The 24,419-nt window shown below is 31.9% G+C and overlaps 1 protein-coding gene across 2 annotated transcripts in view; it reads left to right on the top strand.

Annotated features, from left to right (window-relative positions):
• The window catches only part of LOC118194597 (biogenesis of lysosome-related organelles complex 1 subunit 5-like), a 44,187-nt gene that overhangs the window by 7,486 nt on the left and 12,282 nt on the right, over positions 1-24,419 (top strand). Inside the window, exons 2-3 of one of the 2 annotated variants that reach the window (XM_085823684.1) lie at positions 13,422-13,504; positions 13,614-13,710. In XM_085823684.1, the coding sequence (XP_085679810.1) occupies positions 13,422-13,504; positions 13,614-13,710 (180 nt within the window). Of the gene's footprint in view, positions 1-13,421; positions 13,505-13,613; positions 13,744-24,419 lie in introns of both variants that reach the window. The other variant, XM_085823683.1, reaches the window with a different exon arrangement.

Here is a 24,419-nt window from a genome sequence, read left to right as displayed (position 1 = left end):
AACTTCCTCAGTCCCCTTCTCCGTAATGGTGTAGTTACGAGGCATATCAAACAAATTGGCGTCTCATCAGAGTTGCCAACTTGAAAAATTCTTTTTTTTTTTCCAAACTGTGATGACATACCGCTGAAATGGTAGTAGTTTTCACTCAAAATCTGCAAGAAGCTTTTGGCATATTGTTGTACGGCGTCTTAGTGATAAGCCCATCCGCTTCATAAACCAATCCACCCATCCACGGCTAGCCTTAAACTCTTGTTTCGGTATTCCAAGAACTTCAGCCTCCTCTTTTGCTTTATTTCTCATGGTGTCACTAGTCACAGGTTGTCCATTTTTCCTCCTTTCACGTACAAATTCCAAAACTTTTTCTTCAATTTTATTGTGTCTTCCTTTGCGAGGGCCAGTGAATTTCTTTCTACTAGCTTTAGTTGCAAACAGTGCCAATTTCTGTTGCCGCCACAAGTGAACATTGCTCTTAGCTATATTGAACTCTCTCCTTTCCTTTCTATTGCCATTTTTTAAGCATAAAGAATTACTTTATGTTTGAAAGTAGCGCCATATGACATTCTTCTCTGTTTGCCTTCCATTTCGTGACTACGTACTCTGCAGTTTGTATCCTCTATGCAATAATGTGTCAACGATAAATGTAACGGTAAATGTAGTCAAGAAATACAGTAATCCGTAGTTACGATTTAAATTTGGTTGACGTCATCGGCAAACTTTGCACTCTAATGTGCACCCCAATTTTGAATACTACATTTGGCCAAAAACGATGCGCATTAGATTCACGTAAATACGGTAATAGAAAAAGAAGGATTCCTACATTAAGTTACAACATTCCTACATACAAGTTAATCATAAATACAATTATTGATCCTGATACAGGATTTCATACACAAACAGTTGAGAGAAGTGGGGCAGTGCTAAATGGAGGAACAAGAGACATAGGGGACGAGACATCATTTAGAATCTTATTTAGGAGAGTTCATATGCCGACAACATCAGGTCAAAGAAAATAGAGACTGTTTTGAATCTATGTTAATCTCTGTATCGGCCCATTTTCCACCGAAATCCAATTGACTACTTTGATTTTAAATAAATTGTTTTGATTTTTGAAAGTATTTTGATTTTAAATAAAGTGTTTTAATTTATGATTTGTCGCAAAAATTTTAGGCGTAGATTGGCGGCACTTAAAAACCACTAAATCTGCAGCTGCGTTGGCGTTAATACGTAAATACAGTCAAAAGTCGTTAATTCGGACACCCATAATCCGGAATGATCTATAATCCGGACCTCAAAGCTAAAAACTTTCTGTGCATGTGCCGTGTTGACACATGCGCATAGGCGTTTATGCGTGCACGTAAAACCTTTTACGTCTGCGCATATGCGTGTGCGCAAGCGCAGAATAAGTTTTTGCGTGCGCGTTTTATGTATAACGGATGGTATAAGCTAAAATTATCTAATTATCTATTTCAGTTAATGTTGATGATTGCGTTGTCCCTTAATTTCGAATTGGATCTGGCTTATTATTTTTTGCAGACTGTAAGAGCAATACTATAAAAGTAAATTTGAACTTTCGATTATGTCAAATAGAATTTCCGATTCTGGAGCTCCCAAAGTTATCGTACAAAACAAAAGTATGTTTCCATGTCCATCAAACAAAAAGTGGAATTGCTGCAAAAAATGGATAAAGACATGAAGAATGTGACAGAGAGGTTAGTGAAAATGAAAAAATTTCGATTGGCAAGTTAGTCAGTATTCTCGGCACAGCAATTAACGGGACTTGAACAGCGGAACTTTGTAACTGAACAAGAAATTATGTCTGTTTATAGAATTAAAGAGAAAGTATTATCACATAAAACGAAGCAACTTAAACAACTTATATTGAAAGCAATGTTTAATAAAGTAACCAAATAAATATTAAGCTTTTTTTTTTTTTTAATTTTGATATCCTTTAGATCATAATTGTTCTTTATTTCATAAATTACAGGTTCATATTTTTAATTTTAGAATTTCTGCATGCCATCTTACGAGATTTAAACTGATGATCTATAATCCGGAATCGCCGAAGTCCCGACGAGTCCGTATTAACGACTTTTGACTGTACCCGTAAAAGTATATTTACAGGTAAAGGCCCCTTGGCGAAAACTTGGTGATTTTTGGCGGTACATGGATGCCGAGTTTGTGCATTTCTTTGACTTGTTATTTTGGCTTTAGCTGCGATTTTAGCAACAAAAATCGCCGCTTCACAAAGAAAAAATAACAAGTCAAAAAGAATTGCACAAACTTGGTATTTATGTACACATTGACCTATTTTCACTTCAAAAAAATTACATAATTGCACAAACTAGGCATTGCTTTATCCGTTGACTTTATCCATGTACATGTTGACCTATTTTCACTTAAAAAAATATCAGAGAATTGCACAAACTTGACACTGCACATTCTCTTGACTTTGTCCATCAATATATTTTAACTTAAAAAGTCAAAGGAGCACCCAATTCTAGGGAAAAGTATATTTACGGAACATTCAACTACTCGGGTTACCATAAATGAAACAACAACTTGGCAATAAATGAAACAACTTGGCTATAAATGAAACAACAACTTCATGATAATACAAGGATCTACTCTAACTGCAGAAAATCTTGAAAAATTGACTCTGCCAGAAATCCAGAAATGATCTTGTCATAATTCAATTCCAGACAGAGTACTAGACTAATGTGTTAACATTTGCCAGAACTATAGAAGAAATGTAAAATTATGGGAACATGGAATTATGGGGTGTTCAGAGGCATTGTTTTGTTTTTGGCAGTTTTTACAATTTTTGTATCCTTTATTTGTATGAATATTTGTTTGCTGTTTATAAGTAATTTTTGCTGAGTAAGGTTTTTTTAACTAATCGAGATAAGTAATATTCAAATAATAGGATATACTTCATGTAATGTTCAAGCAATAGCATATGTTTTTTAATAGAAGTAAAAAATTTTGTTTGTCAATATTTGGCTCTTATTGGTATTTTTAATACTTTGTATAGCTATCACTGTTTGTTCTAGATGCTTTGAAGAAGATTTGGTTAATCTTCGGATTATGGTAACGTGGCGATTTTTTGGCGAAAATTTGGCGACAAACCCTGCTACAGCAGCCTGCTAGTTTTTTTTTTTTTTTTGGATGCCATTTTGTTTTCATGAAGTAAAGGCATGATTTTTTTTCCCTCAACATTTTTTTCCAACAGTCTGCTAGCTGAATTACGCTTATGCTAGAACTTTTCTGGAACAAAAGTGCTTAATCATGACGAAGATTAGGTGCAAAATTGGGAGAAAGTGCTTGCCGCGTTTTTAAGAATTGCACATACACGGTATCCATGCACACGTCGACCTATTTTCACTTAAAAAAACATCCCATAATTGTGCAAAAATGGCATTGTGCACACTCTTGACTTTATCCATGTACACTGCTAAAGCCCTAGCTAGTAACCTTTATCGCCTTACCAAAATGTTGCCAAACTACCTGTTACCATGTTCCAAAGATTAGCCGAAGATTTGTGTCTAGGATAAATAATTTAATTTTTATTTCTGTGTTGTAATTTTTTTAATTATTCACTTTAAAAAAAAATCTCAGAAATAAATTGAGAAAAGCAGCTAATCATAAGATCTGCTGCTCAATGAAGAGCTGCAATTTCACATGACCTTTCCATTAATTAAATTGGTAATGTATTTCTTTTTGTCTTTTGCCTTCTAGGCATATAAATCATGAAGGATATAACATTTTTCTTAAGCATTTAGATGCTTATTTCTTTATATATATGTGTGTGTAAGGTGGAATTGTATCTTGAAAATTAACAGTCCCTAAATTTTTCTGTTTAATTTAGTTGTTTATACTTTCTAGCCTAAAAATAATAAAATGCTCTTAATAAATCTTTTTTTTTTTTAAATTTTATTTTTAATTTCTGTGTCATTTCAAAAAGTATGTGTTACAGTGAAACACCGAAATCTGGAGAATGTTGACTTTCACCGGTGAATGTCAACATTCACATAGTCGCTTGGTGTACGTCCGAAATATTTTCCAAATACAGTCAAAAGTCGTTAATTCGGACACCCATAATCCGAAATTATCTATAATCCGGACCTCAAAGCTACAAACTTTCTGCGCATGCGTAAGACCTTTACGGCTGCGAATGTGTGTGTGCGTGTGCCCAAATTACATTTACGAATGCACGTTTAATGTATAACGGATGGTATAAGCTAAGCTAAAATTATCCAATTCAGTTAATGTTGCAGATTGCGTTGTTCCTTAATCTTCTAATTGGATCCAGCTTATTATTTTTTGCAGATTGTTAGAGCAATTTTATAAAAGTAAGCTTGAACTTTCGATTATGTCAAAAAGAATTTCCGATTCTGGAGCTATCAAAAGATCTACAAAGCGAAAGCATGTTCCGATATCCATCAAACAAAAAGTGGAATTTCTGCAAAAAATGGATAAAGGCATATCCTTTGTTTATCTCAACTTTAACATTTGTTTATCTAAACTTTGTTTATCTTTAACGCCGCAGCGAACAATGAATTGGAAGTTGATCTGTCAGCACTATCCTTATCTTCAGGGCAGATGTTTTTATTTTATTTGGCTTATAATTCCTTACTAAATGTATTATTTCATCTCGATGTACTCCATCTTTGATATGATTTAAATCAAATTCCTCGTCATTATAATTCGCTTCCGATAGCGAAGAAAGTGACAGAGGTTATTGAAAACCAAAAAATTTCGATTGACAAATTAGTCGGTATTCTCGATACGCCAATTATAGGACTTGAACAGCGGAACTTTGTAACTGAACAAGAAATTATGTCTGTTTATAGAATTAAAGAGAATGTATTATCACATAAAAAACGAAACAACTACATTGAAAGAAATGTTTAATAAAGTAAACAAATAAATATTAAGCTTTTTTTTTTTTTTTTTGTAAATTTTGATACCCTTTAAGATCATAATTGTTCTTTATTTCATAAATTACGGTTTCATATTTTTAATTTTATAATTTCTGCATGCCATCTTACCAGATTTAAACTGATGATCTATAATCCGGAAAAATCGATAATCCGGAATCGCCGAATTCCGGATTAACGACTTTTGACTGTTCTCTTATTTCTGACTTACACCGGTAAATGTTGACATTCACCCTGTACTAATGGTGAATGTTGAACATATAAGAATATTATATTTTCTTCTCTGTGATTCAGTTGCAAAGAAACGCATTTGAGACTTAAAATAAGAACTTAAGACACACAGTACATTCAAAATGAGAAAGGAAAATAATATAAGTTAAAAGCTTACTAAATTATGTGATTCAAATCTTATTTATTGCAACAGCTTAAACTATTATGGCACTTTGGATTGCACAAGAGGACCTTGTTTTTACAACTGCATTTATTTGTGAAACACTTCCTTTTGCAATGACAGCGTGTACATATACTCCTCTTCTTTTGAGGTACATCAGAGCATACTATCTGTGATTGTCGACATACACCGGTGAGGGTCCGAATGTGCAAGAATGTAATGCAATATTCGATCTTTCACCAACATATTTGGTGAATATTGTCATTCTCCGGTGAAAGTCGACATTCTCCAATTTCTGTCTTTCACGGTAACATAATTACAGTACAAAGTCCGTAATCTGGACGTCCATTATCCAGAATGATCTATAATCTGGACCTCAAAGCCACAAACTTTATGCATGCGTGTAAAGAATGTCATGCTTTACGCATGCGCGTGTTGAAAGAAATGTTTAATAAAGTAAACAAATAAATATTAAGCTTTTTTTTTTTTTTTTTTGTAAAATTTGATACCCTTTAGATCATAATTGCTCTTTATTTCATAAATTACGTTTCATATTTTTAATTGTATAATTTCTGCATGCCATCTTACCAGATTTAAATTGATGATCTATAATCCGGAAAAACCCTTAATCCGAAATCGCTGAAGTCCCGATGAGTCCGGATTACCGACTTTGTACTGTATGAATCTTACGTAATTTGAGTGGTATACATGTTATAATATTTTCAGCTGCTTCTCATTCCCACAAATTTTATAAGTGACTTTCACCAACACCCAGATGTCCTACTTTTAGCTTTTGTACTGCTACAGTCAGAAAGGTAGCCTTAATGGGAAGTGAAGCAAAAATGTCTAGTAAACATCGAAATTCCCCATCGTAGACAGTTCCCGTACACGAAATAACAGCCTTTACTGTTATATATAGGTAACCTGCCATCTCCCGTGTAGCTAGTGACAGATCATGTTTCTAGTTCCTGTGCATTAAGTTGTAATTTTTATTGATGTGTATCAGTAACCAGTCGCCATTCCCGCTGTAGCAAGTTACTAATCTTATTTCCATTCTTTAGATTCTCAAATAACTTTCCCAGTCTTATTAATCATCAGAAAAATGTCATTGGAAAAGGAATGAATACATCAGTAGAGAACTGTACTATGGTTTATGCACCAGTGATAAAACAGCAGGGTATTCTGTGTTTTATCACCACACTGTTTACAACTGTTTTATCACCACCGTGGAACAACCTAAAATTTTGAAGCAGAACTCTAGAGTGCAATTCAGGGAGATTCTTTCTAGGGATTCCTACGAGATTCTTCCTAACTTGTGCTAGCAGTTGTATGAAGAGCATTATTATGCTCTTAAATAGTAAGATTCATAAAGAAGGGAAAAAATCAGTTTGTAAGGAATTTTCTCCTTCCTCATTGTTTATCTTGGTGGCATACTTGATAGCATGTCTAACTAGCAATTGAAAAATCTAGAATTTGAATCCAGGTAAGAGCAAGCTGCTTTCTTGTGATTCTCGCATTGAAAAACCTAATAGACTCAACAGGTTTACTGATCAAAATGTCAGTATTGAATGTTTGAACACTGAAGAAAATTTTTCAGTTGGTAGAGAATTTAATGGTATAGATATGCAGTAAAAAACATAGGAAATGTTTAATTCTAGATAGTTGAGTATATAATAATTGGAATTCAGGGTAGAAAAGCCAAATTATTGGAAGAAATTCTTGGTTTAAAATTATAAAGCCTGTCATCTTATTTTATACCAACTTGAATATCTAAAGCATACATTTAAAATTATATATGATTTCAGGGAGAGATGCATTTCAAACATAAAAGCCAATGTACTTCATAGGCCTTAAATATGAAAGTTAAATATGTTATCCAATTATGAAATCCTGCTGAACATGAAAGCAAATGTATATGAAAGTTAATAGAGATGCCGCCAAACTTGCGGCATTAATTCTCTCAGAAGCTAAATGGAACATATCTTTCTTTACATAAACAGATACAAGCTTAACTCTGTCAGCATTATGGACATAAAATTCCATATAAAAGAAAGGTTTTGTGTTCATTACACATGAAAATTTCTGCCAGGTTTTAATGTATCTGATGTCTGGTTGGATGTACATCGGAAGAAAAGGAAACAAGGGACAAAGTGAGAGAGTAATTTTTTAATTATAATCAAGAAAATACCATTTATTTATGATATATTGAAGAAATTTCAGGCCTGAATCTATAACGTCTGGAGGGTTAAATCATTTAGCGCAATTTTTCATGTGGCATCACAATTATTTGTTCGTTTTGAAATAAAGTCTCTCATTGTGCATTTTGTGATGTCAGGATAATATAATTCAAAACTACCCTATTGCATATTGTTTTCACAACAGTAGGCCCCAAACATTAATAATTCTTTGAAAAAAAATAACAGAACTTATATCTTTCTTTTGAAAAAAACCAGCATATCAAGAATTAATAGAATGTACATGAAACCAAGGCAAAATTCTCATGACTTGAGTTTGGACATCATGTTTATCCTTTTTTGTGACTAAATCACGCTGTTTGGCGACAGTGTATATATGCTAATAATATAAATAACAGTATAATAGTCGTACAGATTTCTCATTTGCTTAATGTTTTGAGGGAAAACAATTTTTTCTCTTAAAATTCTAAAATAATTTGGTTAGTTGAATGCTGGACTTTAACTGTACTGGAATGCGAAAAATTTCAGTGTAATATTTACTTGAGAAAATCAAAACTAAGATCAACAGTGTTTTTCAGATACTAAAATGAAAGAAGAAATATGCATTTGAAACATAGGAGGAAGAAACTTTCTTGAATGCTGTAATACCATGTTTCTAGTTGTAATATCACGTAAGCCTTTTTTCTGTATTTCACAAATGCTTGTCAAAGGGTATCATATTTTGGTGAAAAGCTAAGTAAGTATTTGATTATGTTTGCAAGAAAAAGTGCTCCTTCTTGATTATACCTTTGATTACCCATAATTATAAGCCCTAAATTTCATTTTAGGGCATGCTTATAGTATTTAGCAACAACTCCCATTTACCCAAGAACAAACAATTCGAATGTCTGGAGTGATTGCCCATCATTAAGTGACCATCGTTCTATTAGATTCGACTTTGACTTAGAACACCAATACACAGTTAAAAAGAGATGGAAAACAAAATATATAAATTCCCAGAAATTTGGCACCTCTTTAGCGCCCCATGTTTCTCATTTAGTAGCAGGCTTTGAAAATGCAAATGATAAGGAAGAGCTCGATACGGCATACAGTATGATAATAGACACATTGCAGACGGTCTGTGATAAAGTACTTAAATGGCGAAGTCACTCTATTCCAAATAAAACTCCATGGTGGAATTCCAAGTTAGCGGCCAGACAGAGTCGAGTTCGGGCCACTCGACTCCGTTTTCAAGGTTGCCGTGCTCCAAATGAAAGAAAGGAATTGGGAATGATATACAGGAAAAACTGTGCAGTCTACAAATGGAAGATTTCAAAAGCTAAACTAGAATGTTGGCAGAAATATTGTACGAACGCAACAGAAAAATTTTGTAAACTATTCAAAGTCTTCAAACCTACCAATCTAACTATGTCAATCTGTCAAAATGCTAACACTAGTTCCCAGATAGTGACACATATACTGGAAACGATTTTCCAGCATGATGATCCCCATAAAGATACTACAGTGCAGAAGAAAATACGAACTAGTATTGAACAATATTGTACTTTGTCGATTGCTGATTCTGAGCCTCTTGCAACAAGCAAGGAACTGAATGATGTAATCAAGAATCTCAATCCAAGTAAAGCTCCAGTTCCGGATGGGCTTGATAACAGCATTCTCAAAACTATGCATAACACGCATTCGGTAATACTTTTCTCCTATTTACAGGCATGCTGGAGAATTCGCCACTTTCTAGAAGGCAAAAAATAGCAGAAGTTGCCCTCTACCTAAAGCGAAAAATAAGATCGAAACGAGGCTGCTTCTTATAGGCCCATCTGCCTGCTCCCTGCTATTCCTCGAAAAAATAGTACTTCAAAGACTGAATTTTTACATTCCTACTAATAAACTCATAAACACTAGGTAATATGGCTTTATAGCGGGAAAGTCAGTGGATCACACACTGAATCAACTATGGAACATGGTACTTAGAAACAAGCAGAAAAAACTGCATACTGTTGTCATCAGTATAGACATTCAAGGGGCCTTCGATTCGTAGTGGTGGCATGATATTTTAAAATGTCTCAAAGATATCAGTTGTTCCAAAACTTTATTTGATTTGATCTATAGCTTCCCGAGTGAAAGACGAATTCAAGCTACAATGGATGGAGGCGTCCACACGCAAAAAGTGACGAAAGGCTGCCCGCAGGGCTCCTGCCTAGGTCCACTTCTGTGGAACCTGGTAGCAGACAGTGTGCTCTACCTGTTTGATGATGTTGAAACATCAGAAATAATAGCGTATGCTGATGACTTCTTGCTAATTTCAAACAGTGACAGCTGTAACAGTTGCGAGGTAAATTCCCAAAAAGCGTTAGACAAAATAGTCCACTGGGCCAGTGAACATAAGCTCATAATTTCGAGAGCAAAAACAAAAGGAATGCTAATTAAAAAAAAAAAAAAAAAAGGCACGAGCATATCCTGTGCGTAAACCTTCATGGCAGAAACATACAATCCGTGAGACTTTGGTGTGATTATAGACGACAGATTCTCTTAGCTCCCTTACATCAAGGATCTTAAAGAAAGACTGCATAAATTTTCTAATACAGTGCGGAGAACAGCTGCTGCTAACTGGGATGTCTCCTCGCAGATGCTCAAAATATGTTATGCCACAGTCTCTGAGCGCATAGCTCTTCATGGCATTTCCATATGGGGTGTCAATGTCACGATTAACATGCAATATGGATTGAACTCTGCGCAAAGACCATTTCTTCTGGGCATCTGCAGAGGATTTCGTACCTCTCCTACAACTGCATTAAATGTAGTGGCTGGGCTTCCGCCCCTGCACTTGATAGTGCAGAGCGAGAGTGTTGTGGTGAGAGTGATCAGACTGAAACAAGATGTTACTGTTTGGAGTAAGGCTCATGAAACCTCAGACTATGAGAATCACATTGCCCACTCTCCTTGCCACCCTGCAGACTTCGATATAGAAGCAAACTGTAATCCTCCAAGTGCATTACAATATTTAGACGTATATACTGATGGCTCCAAAGGAGAACTCAGGACTGGCAGTGCCTGGTGTGCAATGGAGTGTGACCACATAATCCATTCCTGGGCTAAGAAGCTTCATCCCAGTAACTCGTTGTTTCAGGCAGAACAGCCCTAAAGGCAGCTCAGGTCTTTACTGCTAATAATGGCAGGTATAAAGTAATTTACACAGACTCAATGTCAAGCTTGCAGGCCATACAGGGCGACCGCAGTAGACATTCCATTGTCAGAGACATACAGAAACTATTATTTTCGATTCCTGCAAGTCTGAGGCCCCAGCTACAATGGGTTCCAGCTCATACGGGGATTAAAGGAAACGAAGCAGCGGATATGATTGCGAAAGGTGCAGCCAATGAACCCCGCGTGAGTAGCATTGGTGTGCCCCTTCTGCACTCATATCTGAAAACTACTCTCAAATGTGAACTAATGAATCAGTGGCAGAACTACTGGGAGGCAAGCACCACAGGCAGAAGGCTGTATGATTTCCAACTAAAAGTTAACCACAATTTAAATAGTAGCTCTTTGCACATCACAAAATATCTGACTGGGCATGAAGCATATATGTCCTATCTTCACAGATTTCGCCTAAGAGACAGTGACGAATGTATTTGTGCCAGTATTGGTGACCCAGATCACTATCTGTTTGACTGTTCGCACACAGGGTATTCACATTTAAAAAGACCAACTGCAATCAATATGCCGGCATTGTTCAAGAACATAATTTAGAATAAATATGCGCTCAGCCACATTAGAGACTGCACTACCATTGCTAAAAGCATTGCTGACAACCTAGTGTGACTTCTTTCCTTGGACACCGTGCCTTCAGCAGCCCGCTCTCTACATATATTAATTTACTTAATGTCTTGTTTTTTTTTTTTTTTTTTTTTTTTGTTGTTTTTGCTGTTTTTTTAATTATATTTAATATTAGAATTAATCCAGAACTCATTTAATGTATTCCACAATTTGTAATGTATTTAGTCATCTTTACATCTGTACCTGATTATTATAGCACATCCTTAATATAACTATATGCCTAACATGTACGATAATAATGAAAAGTGTTCTGCTTAGTCTCAGCAGTCCCCACCATGCACCTACTTTCCATGTTCTGGTCCTTATTTCAATGTTCCTCGTTTCGTGGCCAATCCCCAGAGGACACAGTACTAAGCTTTATATTTATATTTATTCATGTATTTATTTTTAATTCCATTGACGGGATCTAACAGGCTGAAAAGCACCTAACTCAGGGAACCAGCTGTTCCGCCGATGGTGAAAAGAAAGAAAGTAGGGTGCAATGTGGAATTTAAAACAGATTATGTTCTATTCTGAACATTCACAAAAATATGCAGCAATGATGCAACTAGACTTAGAGTTTACATTTTTGTAGAAATGTGACTGTTAAATTTTTTTGTGCCTATGATCAGTTTTATGCTAGGTAATGAATATATGAGTGACTATATTTTTTCTTATTAATAGGTGTTATTTAAATATAAAAAAGTTTGAATACTTTTGTAATGTGCATTGAGAAATTGAATTATTAGTTATTCAATAAATTGCAATATTTCTGATTAGTTACAATAACTTGAAGTTAAAATTAATTCTAAATCAAGAGTCTCAAAATTACTTTGCTTGTATAACATATTTTGGTACTTATTATAGTGGCTCTCAAAATTTATTTGCTGATCAACTGACATGTAACATGTAGCCAAATTTTTATTACAGTAACTTCAAAAGTCCAGCGTTACATGCAATCAAGATGTGAGTTATTTTGATAAACAATCATACTTTGATATGTGGTGTACTGGTCGAAACCACTACACAAACCCCAGGTTGTAATAGAGGGTTGAAATAAACTTCGAACTCAAGTTATAACAATAACATGAATTTTAATAAAATAAAAAACAATAACAGTTGCCATTCTTGACAGAGTGGGACTTGGATACATTTAATCCCGTAATTTCAAATCACATTATACATGAGCAGTAATAGTTCTAGTGGGCTGATATGCCCATAGCACCAGTGGGAAAGTTCTGGCCCTTCTCAGGAAACCACCTTTTATATCTCACTATGTTGTTACCTGCGCTGAACTCCTGTGGAGATGGGATTCCTTCACTCTTTCATAACAAAGGCGTCCATCTCCTGACCCTGATGCAAAGACTTCTTTTATCTCTTTGTCTCTTGGAGTGACCTTTGAGGCTGCAACCAGATTCGTTAACAAAGGCACCTCATTGGTACAGGATTTTAACTATGTACTGTAAAAGGTACTATTGCATTCTGAAATCATTCAATCTAGACAAAGAATCTCTATGCGATCTTATCACAGATAGTTTAATACACTTTAAATTTTGTCTGGAACTCCTATATTAAAGAAAACATTTTCAAAATAAGTTATATTTCAACTTACATAACCCTCTGAGTGGCATTACCTCTTTTATCTAGTCATGAGATTTTTTATTAGTAGGTATGTATTTACAATTAAAAATATTTTTCTTTCTTTCATGATGTAAATATCATTTTAATGAAAAGAAGTTTATGAAAACAGATACTAATATAAGTAATTATACAAATTTAAGTAATTATAAATTTAACTAATACAAGCTGTTTAAATATATGTCTTTATGACCAGATTAAAAAAGCCATGCCATTACAAAACTTTTCTCTGATATTTTGCATATTAAAAATGAAACTGAGCCATGTTGAATTTAAATCTGAATTACATTTATAATATGAAGAAAATTTTATTAAAAATCATTGTTAAAATTATTCATATTTTTGTGAGAATTATTAGTTCATACTCTTTCGTGCTGTAATGAAATATGTAATGTTGAATTTAGAATGCAGGCTACGTATTTTAATGCTGATGTTTTTATCTGTAAGATATTGGAGATGTACAAAGTCGCTTATTTGACCACAGACCTTTTGTACAAGGAGAAATCAAGTTACTATTAAAGGAGTTTGAGGTAATATTTCCCCTCATCATTATCTTATTGAAATAGGTATTTATATCCTATAAAACTTACTTTTAATAATAAAAATAAATACTAAAATAATTTCACTTTCTATTTCTAGGGAAAGCGTAAAGAAAGAGAAGTTCAACAGATGTTTGAAATGATAGAAATGGTTACTGATATTAAAGAAACTCAAATTGAAAAAGCTGTTAAATTAGGTGATATGCATTTATGTAACTTGGCTGCGAACTGTAAGCATTATTTTCCTTTTTGATTAAAATTTTAATAGTTTGATAAATTTAATTTAAGATTTTTTAATGGTATGATTAATTATGATTTTAATAAAAATATCAGTACCACAGATTTTATGTATTAGATTAAAATAAATATAATGTAAAGACATGAACTATGTACTTGCCTATTTAATTTATAGAAATTCATATCCAAGGTAAAAGCAATAATAATTTTTATACCTTTATTTTTGGCTGTGGAGAGTTTCAGTTTCGCTAGTTATGCATCCTATGAATCTTAAATTAACCTGGCTTTTCAATGCATTGTTAAATACTGTTTATTAAAATTAAGTTATAATACATATTCTGAGATTGGGAATCATTGGAACTTTGATGATAATGTATTTCACTAATTTCCAGATTGTACATCTTCAATTTAAATCGATTAAGATAACATGTAGAAATTGCAAAATTTTTTTTGTGAAATAAAAGAAACAATTATGATCTCAAGTTGTATTACTACTTTCTTTTTATAGAGATAGATAATTTCTTCAGTTTAGTTTTCATAGTTAATTCCTGTTACTGCCATGTTGAGAATTCCCATCAAGTAATCAGTTAAAATCTTTTCATTTTCAATAACTTCTTTATCACTTTCTTTATGATCAGTGGTGACATTTTCTATATTAAAACCATACTACATGTTTCTGCACTGTCCTTTGATTTATAATTGGGGTATTGCCATCCCAGCTGTCTTCCCTACTGTGCTAACAAAAGAAAACCAGTATGCTACATTCTACTCTAAATGAACACTGATCTTTGAAGTTAAACTTATTTTGTACCAGGTTAGGTAAAATAATAAAATAAACACAATGATTTGAGAGTTGGAAATGTGATTCGCAACCCAGCAGGTGTTTATAGCTGAAGCAGTACGCAGGATGATTCAATATTATGGCAGGTAATGATATTTTTCGGCTTACCCCCCCCCCCCCCGAAAAAACTCAAACTGAAAAAAGTATTTAAACACACTTGGCTTTTACATAACCCTTAAATGCATGTAGTTGCCATTTGGCAATATACTCATATTTAGTCATGTAAATCAAATCAAAACACAAGTTTTAGCTTACTACATATTGTAACCAATTCAATACATACTGTTTACTACTGTTACATAGTTTTGAAAGTTTCAGTGTGGTGCCACCTCTAACTGGCGTAATGGTCATTATTGTGAGTTGATGTATAGGGTGTGAACATCATTTGTGTTTACGAATTTTTGTTTCTTGTTATTTTCATGTATTCAAAATTTTAAAATTCTTTGAACAAGTTTATAAGATATGTATTATTACATAAAATTGTTATTACACATTTGCCTATCAATTTTTTTTTTTTTTTTTTTTTTTTTTTTTTTGTAAAAGTTAATAAATAGTTTCCAAAAATTGGAATAAAAACTTAGTTTAGATTTTTTTAGTATTTTTTCTATTTTATTTCATATCAATTTTAATGTATTTTTGACTATAAAAATAAACATTCGTGCATTTAAGGGTTAAGTATTGTATTATCCATTTCTCCATTGTGTGAAGAAAAGGAGGAAATTATTATGACAAAACAAGCATTAAACAAAATTGTTATTAATAGATTATCTGCAAATAGTATGTAAGAGTTTATTTATGACCTGTTTTCCTAATGTCTCGGGAAATTATTTTAGGGATGCTACGTCCCTATGTTTAATGTTCAGTGAGTCTTACCTCAGAATTTGCAGTAAAGTCAACATCTTCAACTTCAGAAAGTTTATCATGTGATGTGCTTGATTTTGCTTCAGAAAGCATCTGGAAAATATTTGTCATCACTGTTGCCACTTGACTTTTTTTATTTGAACTGAATGATGGCTTTTGAATTATTCAGTTCAACTGGACTCTTTTTCATCTCAATCTTGAGTTCTATTTCATTCTTGACATCCATGCATAAATTTTCTCACAATCCATGTTAGATGGAAATGTTGCTTCAACATTTATTTATTTAAGGCTGACACACTTTATAATACAGTTCTTTATTGTCATGTAAGCGATGTGGCTCTCTGACATGTTAAGCAAATGCAGCAAATCAATAAGGTTAGTTTTCATTGCTAATTCATTTACACTTATGTTCATATCCAGTGGCGTAAATAAGGGTATGCAAGGAATGCCGTCACATAGGGGCCCGAAGGTTTAGGGGGCCCTTAAATGTCCTGCTGAACTACATTTACAAGTTTAAACTTAAAAGTTTTTTTTATTTTATTTTATTTTTTTTTTTATTTTTTTCCCTTTCGCTTTTCATTTTTATTTTTAGAGTTTATACTACTATAAATTCTTATTTTAATATAATAGAATTCGTCTTCTTTTAAGTTTTTAAGGGCCCTCTTCCTATATGGTGCAGTGACTCAGTTCCATATAAGACGCAGAAAAATGGCCCTTGGAAGCACATGAAACAGTTAAATTCAGTGTTTGCAAAAGTTAATATTCCATCATTCGACTATGAAATAGTAACTTCGTGACCTGCCTCAGTTCAAGCATAGGAGTCAGCAGAAAATAGGAAAAGTTCCTTTGTATTTCTTAGTTTCTTACCTGAAAATTTTTAAAGGCGACCCCCTGAAGGAAAGGTTTCTCCTTTTGCAATGCCAATTTAACAGGGGGTAGAAGTGGAAATTAATTGTAACTATTTATTATAATGTAATTATTTTGTATATTAATTTATTTCTATATACTTTGTTATTATGATCGAATAATTAATAGACACATTTTTTAAGTATAAATAAAGAAGTAACTAAACAGGCTTCTGGTACTTAATTTCGAATGACCTTTGCAAATTAAGAGGAAACGTGGTATATTATTTGCAGTTCAAAATTTTCATAATATGTCATTCCGAAGCATTTAATTTTGTTCAATTTAATTGAATCTGTTACTAGCACTTCCATTAAACCCAAGTCCAAAAATCAGGACTAATATTAAGCTTGAAATTGAATTTATTAATGTGAATGATTTTTACAATGTAATATAACATGTATTGCATTGGTTCACTATAAAAGGCGTATCACTTTTCAAATTGTTGCCACCAAATAATTTCACCCTGTACTATTATTTAAAAAATTAAATAAGGAAGAATCTGCATAAATGTATGTATGTTTCTCGCACTATGATGAAACAACATTACCTACAATGTAAAAAACGACGATGCAGTCGCACCAGAAGGCAGGGTATAGGGACGGGAAAATTTTGGTTTTAAAAGTATGAAACATTCCAAAATGGCAAAGTTAAAGGTGGATCGATTTTTTTCTCTTTTTTAGACTAATAAACTGGAGGAGGGAAATCATTCGTAAGTATCAATTGCTAACTCCAGAATGTATGCTTTCCTTTCTTAAGGACACAAAATCATTGACTTGCCCCACCCACATGTCGAAATGTTGTCCTCGTCCAGGAAATGCAAAGAATTTATGACACCACATTTAGAAAAGAGAGATTTCCTGTTTCTTAGGGATCTTTGAATGAATTCAAGGTCAAATAAAAAAGGAGCATGTTTTATGCGACAAAGCTAACAACTCCCTTTGCAATCCCAATTCAACGGGTTTTGTTGTGTTTCAACAAAGAACACAAAGTTTCATTCTGGTTGCTTAAACATTAAGCGGCAAATATTCCAGTTAATTTTTTTTCCTTAAATTTATCGAAGTTCATGACTTCTTCTTCACTTATGGGGAGAGGAAATGGAATGGATGAATATTTTTACTTGAAATAATGAGTAAATCAATATTTATCTTATTTTTCATATCAGAATTTACAAAATATTCTCGCATTGCAGATAAAGTGCAGGTTAAGAATTCTTTAAAATTCCTAAACGAGAATTAAATCTGAAGGCATAGAACTCGTAAATTGATTTGCTTTAGAAAAGAGAATAGCTGTGGTGTTTCTTAGCCTGTAAATTACTCATCTACTAAAAATTCACACTAATCTGTAAAAGATAATTCTGAAGATATTAAATTTATTTTGAAAGAAATATTTTAATTTCCCTTCATTTGAAAAAATATAATAAATTACAATTCATTTTAACAACGTGAAACATTTAAGCCCAGAATTCAGTAAAGAGCAATAATTTGTATGTTATTTAAACGGAACTGAATTGAATTATTATATAATAATAAAGCACTCGAAGAATATTTGCCCAAGGGAAAGAACGCCTTCGTGAAGTACTTTCTAATCGTTATTTGAAATGAAAAAGTGTGTTTGTGTCTGATTGTAGCAAAGTCTCAAGAGCTATCTGCCTAAGGGAAAGAATGCCTTCATGGAGGACTTTCTAAGGGAAACTGGCTTGTATACACATTACACACGGGGAAAACCATGAAAATGCCCATGCAGCCAGTCCGTGTGTGGGATTCGAACCTCGGACCGAACTACCAGTGTTCAGCGACTTTACCGCTCGGCTGCTAGTGGGCCGTTATTTGAAATGAAACTTTAAAATTTACACTTTTGCTTTTAATTTATTTTAATTTTTATTCTACTTTTACTCTGCACAAAGCATTCAGTACGTGAAATCATCAATAATAATATAACAATGATAATAAAAATGACATCATACAACTAAAAGTATATACTACTTCGTAAATTTCGATAAATTAATTACTGAAAATATTAAGCATATCAATGGCAGCGTTGGACCTAATAGTTTTAAGTTGCATTTCAACATCTGAAAGAACACGAATTACAATTTTCACTACACAGACGAATGGAAAAGAATTCTCCCACTTTTATTGCAATATTTCAATAATTTTCGCAATTAAAAAAAATTAGTTAAAACTTTTTAGTGGAAAATGATGCGATTTTCACTCATAAAATCCCTTTTCGCATTATTCTCTTTCATTTTGGCACCACTGCGTAGCTTTTCTAAGACATAAATAGGTTCCGTTAATATATGTTCCTATACATTATATGTATTTTTCATATTTTTGTCATTAATAAAAATGGTACAGCTTAATTTATAAGCAATGTAAAAACTGGAAATCTGAGGTAATTAATTTCTGAACCAGAAATAGTTGTTTTAAGACATAAATAAAAAAGATAACAATAATAAAAAATATTAATGATCCTAAAATATATCGTGATTTTTGCTTTCCTAACTGATTTTTGCTTTTTGATCCACCTGGGGTAAAAAAAAATCTATTTTCATTAAATGATGTTTTTCGCAGTTCTCTAAGAAGTGCACAAAACTTGTATCATACAACTTTATTTTTAGTAATTATGAAGAAACTTTATACTTGTTTCCTAAACAAGTATTTATTTATGCTAATTTTAGAATCTATGCGACAGAGTACTCATCCTCAAATATACATTACTGTCAATAAGATTAACTACAAATTATTAAACATTTCTGGGAACTTGAAACTTGGAAGGTTTAATTTTAAAATTTCCATTTCACTTATTACACAGTCATCTTCAAAGCTCTTTGGATACAGGTCAATAAAATTTGTTTATTATTTCATGCTAAACTTGTGGAAGAATTTCCTAAAATTATTCGAATATCCATAATTTTTTCTGTTAAATATTTAATAATTATACATTAACTGAAATACATTTATTGTACAGAGGAAATGCTGAAAGATATTGCAGGTCATGTATTATGTGTCATTGGAATATGACAATAATAATAGTAGAATTTGACTGAAAAAAAAAAAAAAAAAAAAAAAAAAAAACAGGTGTTTTAGCTTTTTAGAAAGGAAAGTGGGCATCTTTACAGTAAAATCTTAGATGAAAGTTTTACTGTGACTCAACTCACTAAGACACTGGAAATTTATGGTGGAGGCGGGGTCCCTTACTTTGCTAAACAGCTGCGTTGAACTGTGAAATGCTATCTTCAGTATACTTGTAATTGGCTGATGACTCAGAATAGTAAACTGAACTTGCTCGTATTCTAATGATATTTCTCTAGTCTACATCACTACATCGAGAGCATAAAGAAGTTTTTCTTTAAAATTAAATTTGAAAGGGATCTCAAATATAATTCTTCATTATAAACGTAAGTTGTTGATTTGTAATATTACATAAACTAAATTCTTATAATTTCAAACTTACTAAAAACTCAATTTAACTAAACTTTTAATCCATTTACCTAAAAATCCAAACTTATTACCATTAACAATGCAAATGTCTTCTAATATTAATAACGTATTGTTATATTAACATGAAATATTTTTAGGATAAATATGAAATATAAATACATGTTTCCATACATTAAGAAACATAATGACAGGCCAAAAATAAAAAACAATTTTTTTTTTAACTTGTCCTGCACTATAGCTGCAGGATTGAAGTAAAATAAACTTAAAGCATCTAAAGTTAAAATTAAATTGGAATCAAAGGAAGGCAATTCCTTGACGCTATAAATAACTGCAACCGTGTATAAGAGGTTTAACACAATATCTAAACAAATTTAAAATAAGAATTCATAGTAGCACAAACTCGAAAAATAAAAATACAAAAGGGAAAACATACAAAATTATTCTCCTTTTACTGAACCTCCAATTCAGAACTCATGAGGAGAAAATGAATTAAAGCTTCATAATAGTCGATTAATACGTTTTGAAACCATATTTCGTTGTCCTGGTTCATTTGAGTTCTAAAACCATAAAAAGAATCAATTAAATTTTCATTTAAGACATTAAAATTCATATAAAGCCGAAAAATCGAATCTGAAATGTACAAGAATTTTCTCTACACGTTTTCGAAACACTTGGAAAAAAGAATAAAACATAACATTGTGCCAAATTGACTACTCAAAAAAATCATAAAACTTTTCATTATGCAAATTGACCTTTCAAAAAAAAAAAAAAAAAAAAATTGGTTTAAAGCCATTATATGCAAATCCGAAATTCAAAAGCATTTACAAATAAAGAGCAAAGCAAATGTGCTTTAAACCAAATTGTCATTTAAACAACACTAAAAAATTGGGTGATCCCCAATTATGCTAAACTAAACTTCTAATACCAAGAAAACGAAAAACTTTTCATAGAGATTTCTATTTTATTTTTCATATTTTTGTCATTAATAAATTAATTATGAAGATAAAAAGAAAATTAATAGGGTTTAACTTATAATCAATGTAAAAACAGGAAATCTGAGGTCTTACGTGATAATTCATAGAAACTAAATAGTGTAAAAGTAGGTCCATTATGTTGATTGATATGCATTAATATCATTTATTGTTCTGTGGCTTAATTTTAGAAAACATCTGTTAAACGAATTACTCTTGGCTTGAATAAAGGTATTCTGATAAGGATATGTATGAATTCAAAACAGAAGTTGTTTTTCAGGAGAAAAGATTGCAGATGAAATAGTTCACATATTCTGTGTATATTGTCTAAGATGGTTATGTCAAATATGATTTTTTTTTTTTTTTTTTGAAGTTCTTGATATGTATTTCTAATGTCTAATGTCTTCGAACTGCAAATTCATCGGCAAATCTGAACTCCAATAATTCAAAACATAAACAATTCGTTTAACAAACGAAATAAGTGTCTAAAATTATTGAAAACTTTATTTATATTAATGCTTTTCGTGTTTTATTGCATACATTTAAAATATTTTTGAAACATTCTTATTTGAGAATTTAATTATATGGCTTAGAAACAATGAAAACTATACTGCAGCTTAAATTGTAATTGACAAGAAAGTAATTCAATACATTAATATTAAGATTATTATACAAAAGTTTTAATTGTCAATTTTTGTGCTTATGTATGTTTAAATACCTGTAATTCCATTATCTTCGGTTTTTATAGCTATAATTCTGCCAAATTTTTCTTATATCCTATCATTCTTTTATTGCCCACCAACGGCCAAGCGGTAAAGATGCTGAACACTGGTAGTTCGGTCCGAGGTTCGAATCCCGCAAATGGGCTGGCTGCATGGGTGTTTTCGTGGTTTTCCCCATGTGTAATGTGTATACGAGCTAGTTTCCCTTAAAAAGTCCTCCATGAAGGCATTCCTCCCATTAGGCAGATAGCCCTCATGTGCTTTGGCATAATTAAATAATCCAATCCAATCCATTCTTTTATCAATTAATTAAAGTGTTTATTTCTGTATACTCTAAATTTGCATTAACCTTGATTTTTAAAATGATGCGAAAAACTAAACTCTAAATTTTAAGCAATATTAAATTCGATAACAGGCGTAAAAGTCAACAAAATATAAATTCCAAATTGCCTGAGATATGTTTTTGCTTGTATATGTATGTATATTATGTAAGCGTGTGTATTTGCATGTATGTGTGTGTATTCAATATCTTCCTTTCTTTTGTCTTTCGTATCCTATCTTACTAATTTTCTTACTTTTCATTTGCATTCATAAGTTTTACGATTTGCTTATTATTTCTTTATATACCATTAGTTTTAAAATTAAAACATACCTTTTAAATTTACATTTTATTTGATTTTAATTATTCCTTGTTTTATTTGTTTAATTTATAATAATTTTTCATTCACCGTTCTTGATGGCTTACAGTAGGACTCTGATACCTTTAGTTCCTAAATTAAGCCCAGGTTTAATAAATATCAATGTGCATAATTTTAACCTCTAAAGACTTGTATGCTTTTTCGGATTATCCCGGCAAAGATTAATCACACAGAAACTACATACATTACAGAAGCTAGTTAATCAGAAACTTATTGTAATGAAATTTTACATTAATCCTTCCAGATTTCAGTTCAGGAAGTTAATATAATAAAAACATTTAAAAAATAAAATGAGTTAAAAAATTAATATAGCATTAATTTAGGAAAAAATCTGAAAGGTTTCAGATTTTAAATACGTTTAAAGGGGTGTTTTTTTAACGTTTTGTGTGTTACCTTTATTTATTAAATATCATGTTTTTTACACTTAAACCATAAAATTCAGTTTAACAGCAATGTTGCAAAATAATTTTTAAATCAGCGTATCTTTAGAATTTCCGATATACAGTTCCGCGCGATTTTTTTTCCTTGTAGAGTGTAGTCACTGCTCACTTTTAAATTGGTGAGTTTGTTAATCAAAAATTCATTAAAGTTTTACACAATATGAAATAGATAATAAAACAAATTCCAAATTTGGGCTTCCAGATGCCCATATTCGGGTGGAAACGTACGTTATTCAAAATTGGATGGCTCTAGGTACCGTTATTTTACCCCAATGCAAGAAATATAGATATATTTATGCAGATTCTTCCTTATTTAATTTCATTAAATATAACACAGGGCGATAATACTGGGTGGCAACAATTTGAAAAGTGAATCGGACATTTATAGCGAACCAACACAAAATGCCAAAATGAAAATAATAGTCCGACAGAGCAAATTGCACCTTTTTGGGACTAAAAAATTAATTAATTTTGCTTAATTTTTATTCGTTAAATATTTATATTGGTTGCAATAATCTTTTTTACAAGCATATTACTGTCTTCTGATAGTATAAACAATAAATTTTAAAAATTTAAATTTGATCAACCTTAGCTACATTTGCACTAGATTTTTCACACTAAAAGTTCTAAATTTTTAGCCCAAAAAGGCTATTAATTTCGTTTTGGCATTTTGCGTTGGTTCACTATAAATATCATTTCACTTTTCAAATTGTTGCCACTAAATATTACAGCCCTGTGTTATATTTAAAGAAATTAAATAATGAAAAATCTGAATAAACGTATCTATATTTCTTGCATTGGGGTAAAACAATGGTACCTAGAGCCATCCAATTTTGAATCATGTAATCTTGCACCAAATATGGGCATATGGAAACAAGAATTTGGAATTTGAAATTTGTTTTTATTATCGATTTCATATTTTATAACTCTTTAACGTGTTTTTGATTAAGAAACTCTACGATTTCAAAGCGAGCAATGGAAATTTTGTATGGGAAAAAAAAATTATCGCTAGTGCGCGAAACTGTGTATCGGAAATTCTAAAGATATGCTCATGCAATATTGCTCTTGAATTTAATTTAATGGTTTAAGCGGGAAGAACATGATATTTAATAAATAAAAGTAGCACACGAAACTTTTAAAAAAATGCCCCTTTGGGCGTAACGTAAAACCTGAAAGCTTTCAGATTTTTTTGTAAATTTTGTATGAACTAATTTTGCCCCTCTAGCCGTTTACTTGCAGTAAGTTTCTCATTGGCTTTAAACTTTTCTTGTTTCTAGCTTGATTATTCATTTCCTTCTCATTATTTATTTATTTCATGGATAACTTATATGGCGCTCCCCCCCCCAATCATAGCACAGAAGCAGAATATTTTGTCTGTTTGGTTAATTAAATGGAAATTTTTTAAGTTAGTTGCTCTTATTCTTTTATTTTCATCTTATTCAGTGTTTTATTGCCAATAAAATAACGCTACAGAAAGAACTATTTTTTTACAAATTTTGCAAAATTTTTTTAAGTTTTAAATAAAAAGTAAATAAAAATTAACACAAATCATTGTTTACATTTTAATTTTTTTAAATTTATTCTGTACTATTATAGCTTGCTAAAAATATTTATTCTAGTTTCTTATGGCATTCGGCGCCATCCTTGGCAGACAAAATTTAAAATTTCTCGTCTCATTTGCTATTTGGCATGATATACTCATTCATGTAAACCACGCGAGTAAATTCTGCAAAGTATAAAGACGAATCTGCAGTCAGCTGTCGGAGCTCTGCAGAATGAGAAAACATATT

This window comes from Stegodyphus dumicola, chromosome 9 (genome assembly GCF_044657685.1).
Source record: "Stegodyphus dumicola isolate Sdum_Otavi_A_Nest chromosome 9, ASM4465768v1".
Classification (NCBI taxonomy): Eukaryota; Metazoa; Arthropoda; class Arachnida; order Araneae; family Eresidae; genus Stegodyphus; species Stegodyphus dumicola.
This window is presented reverse-complemented; position numbering and strand designations above follow the sequence as displayed.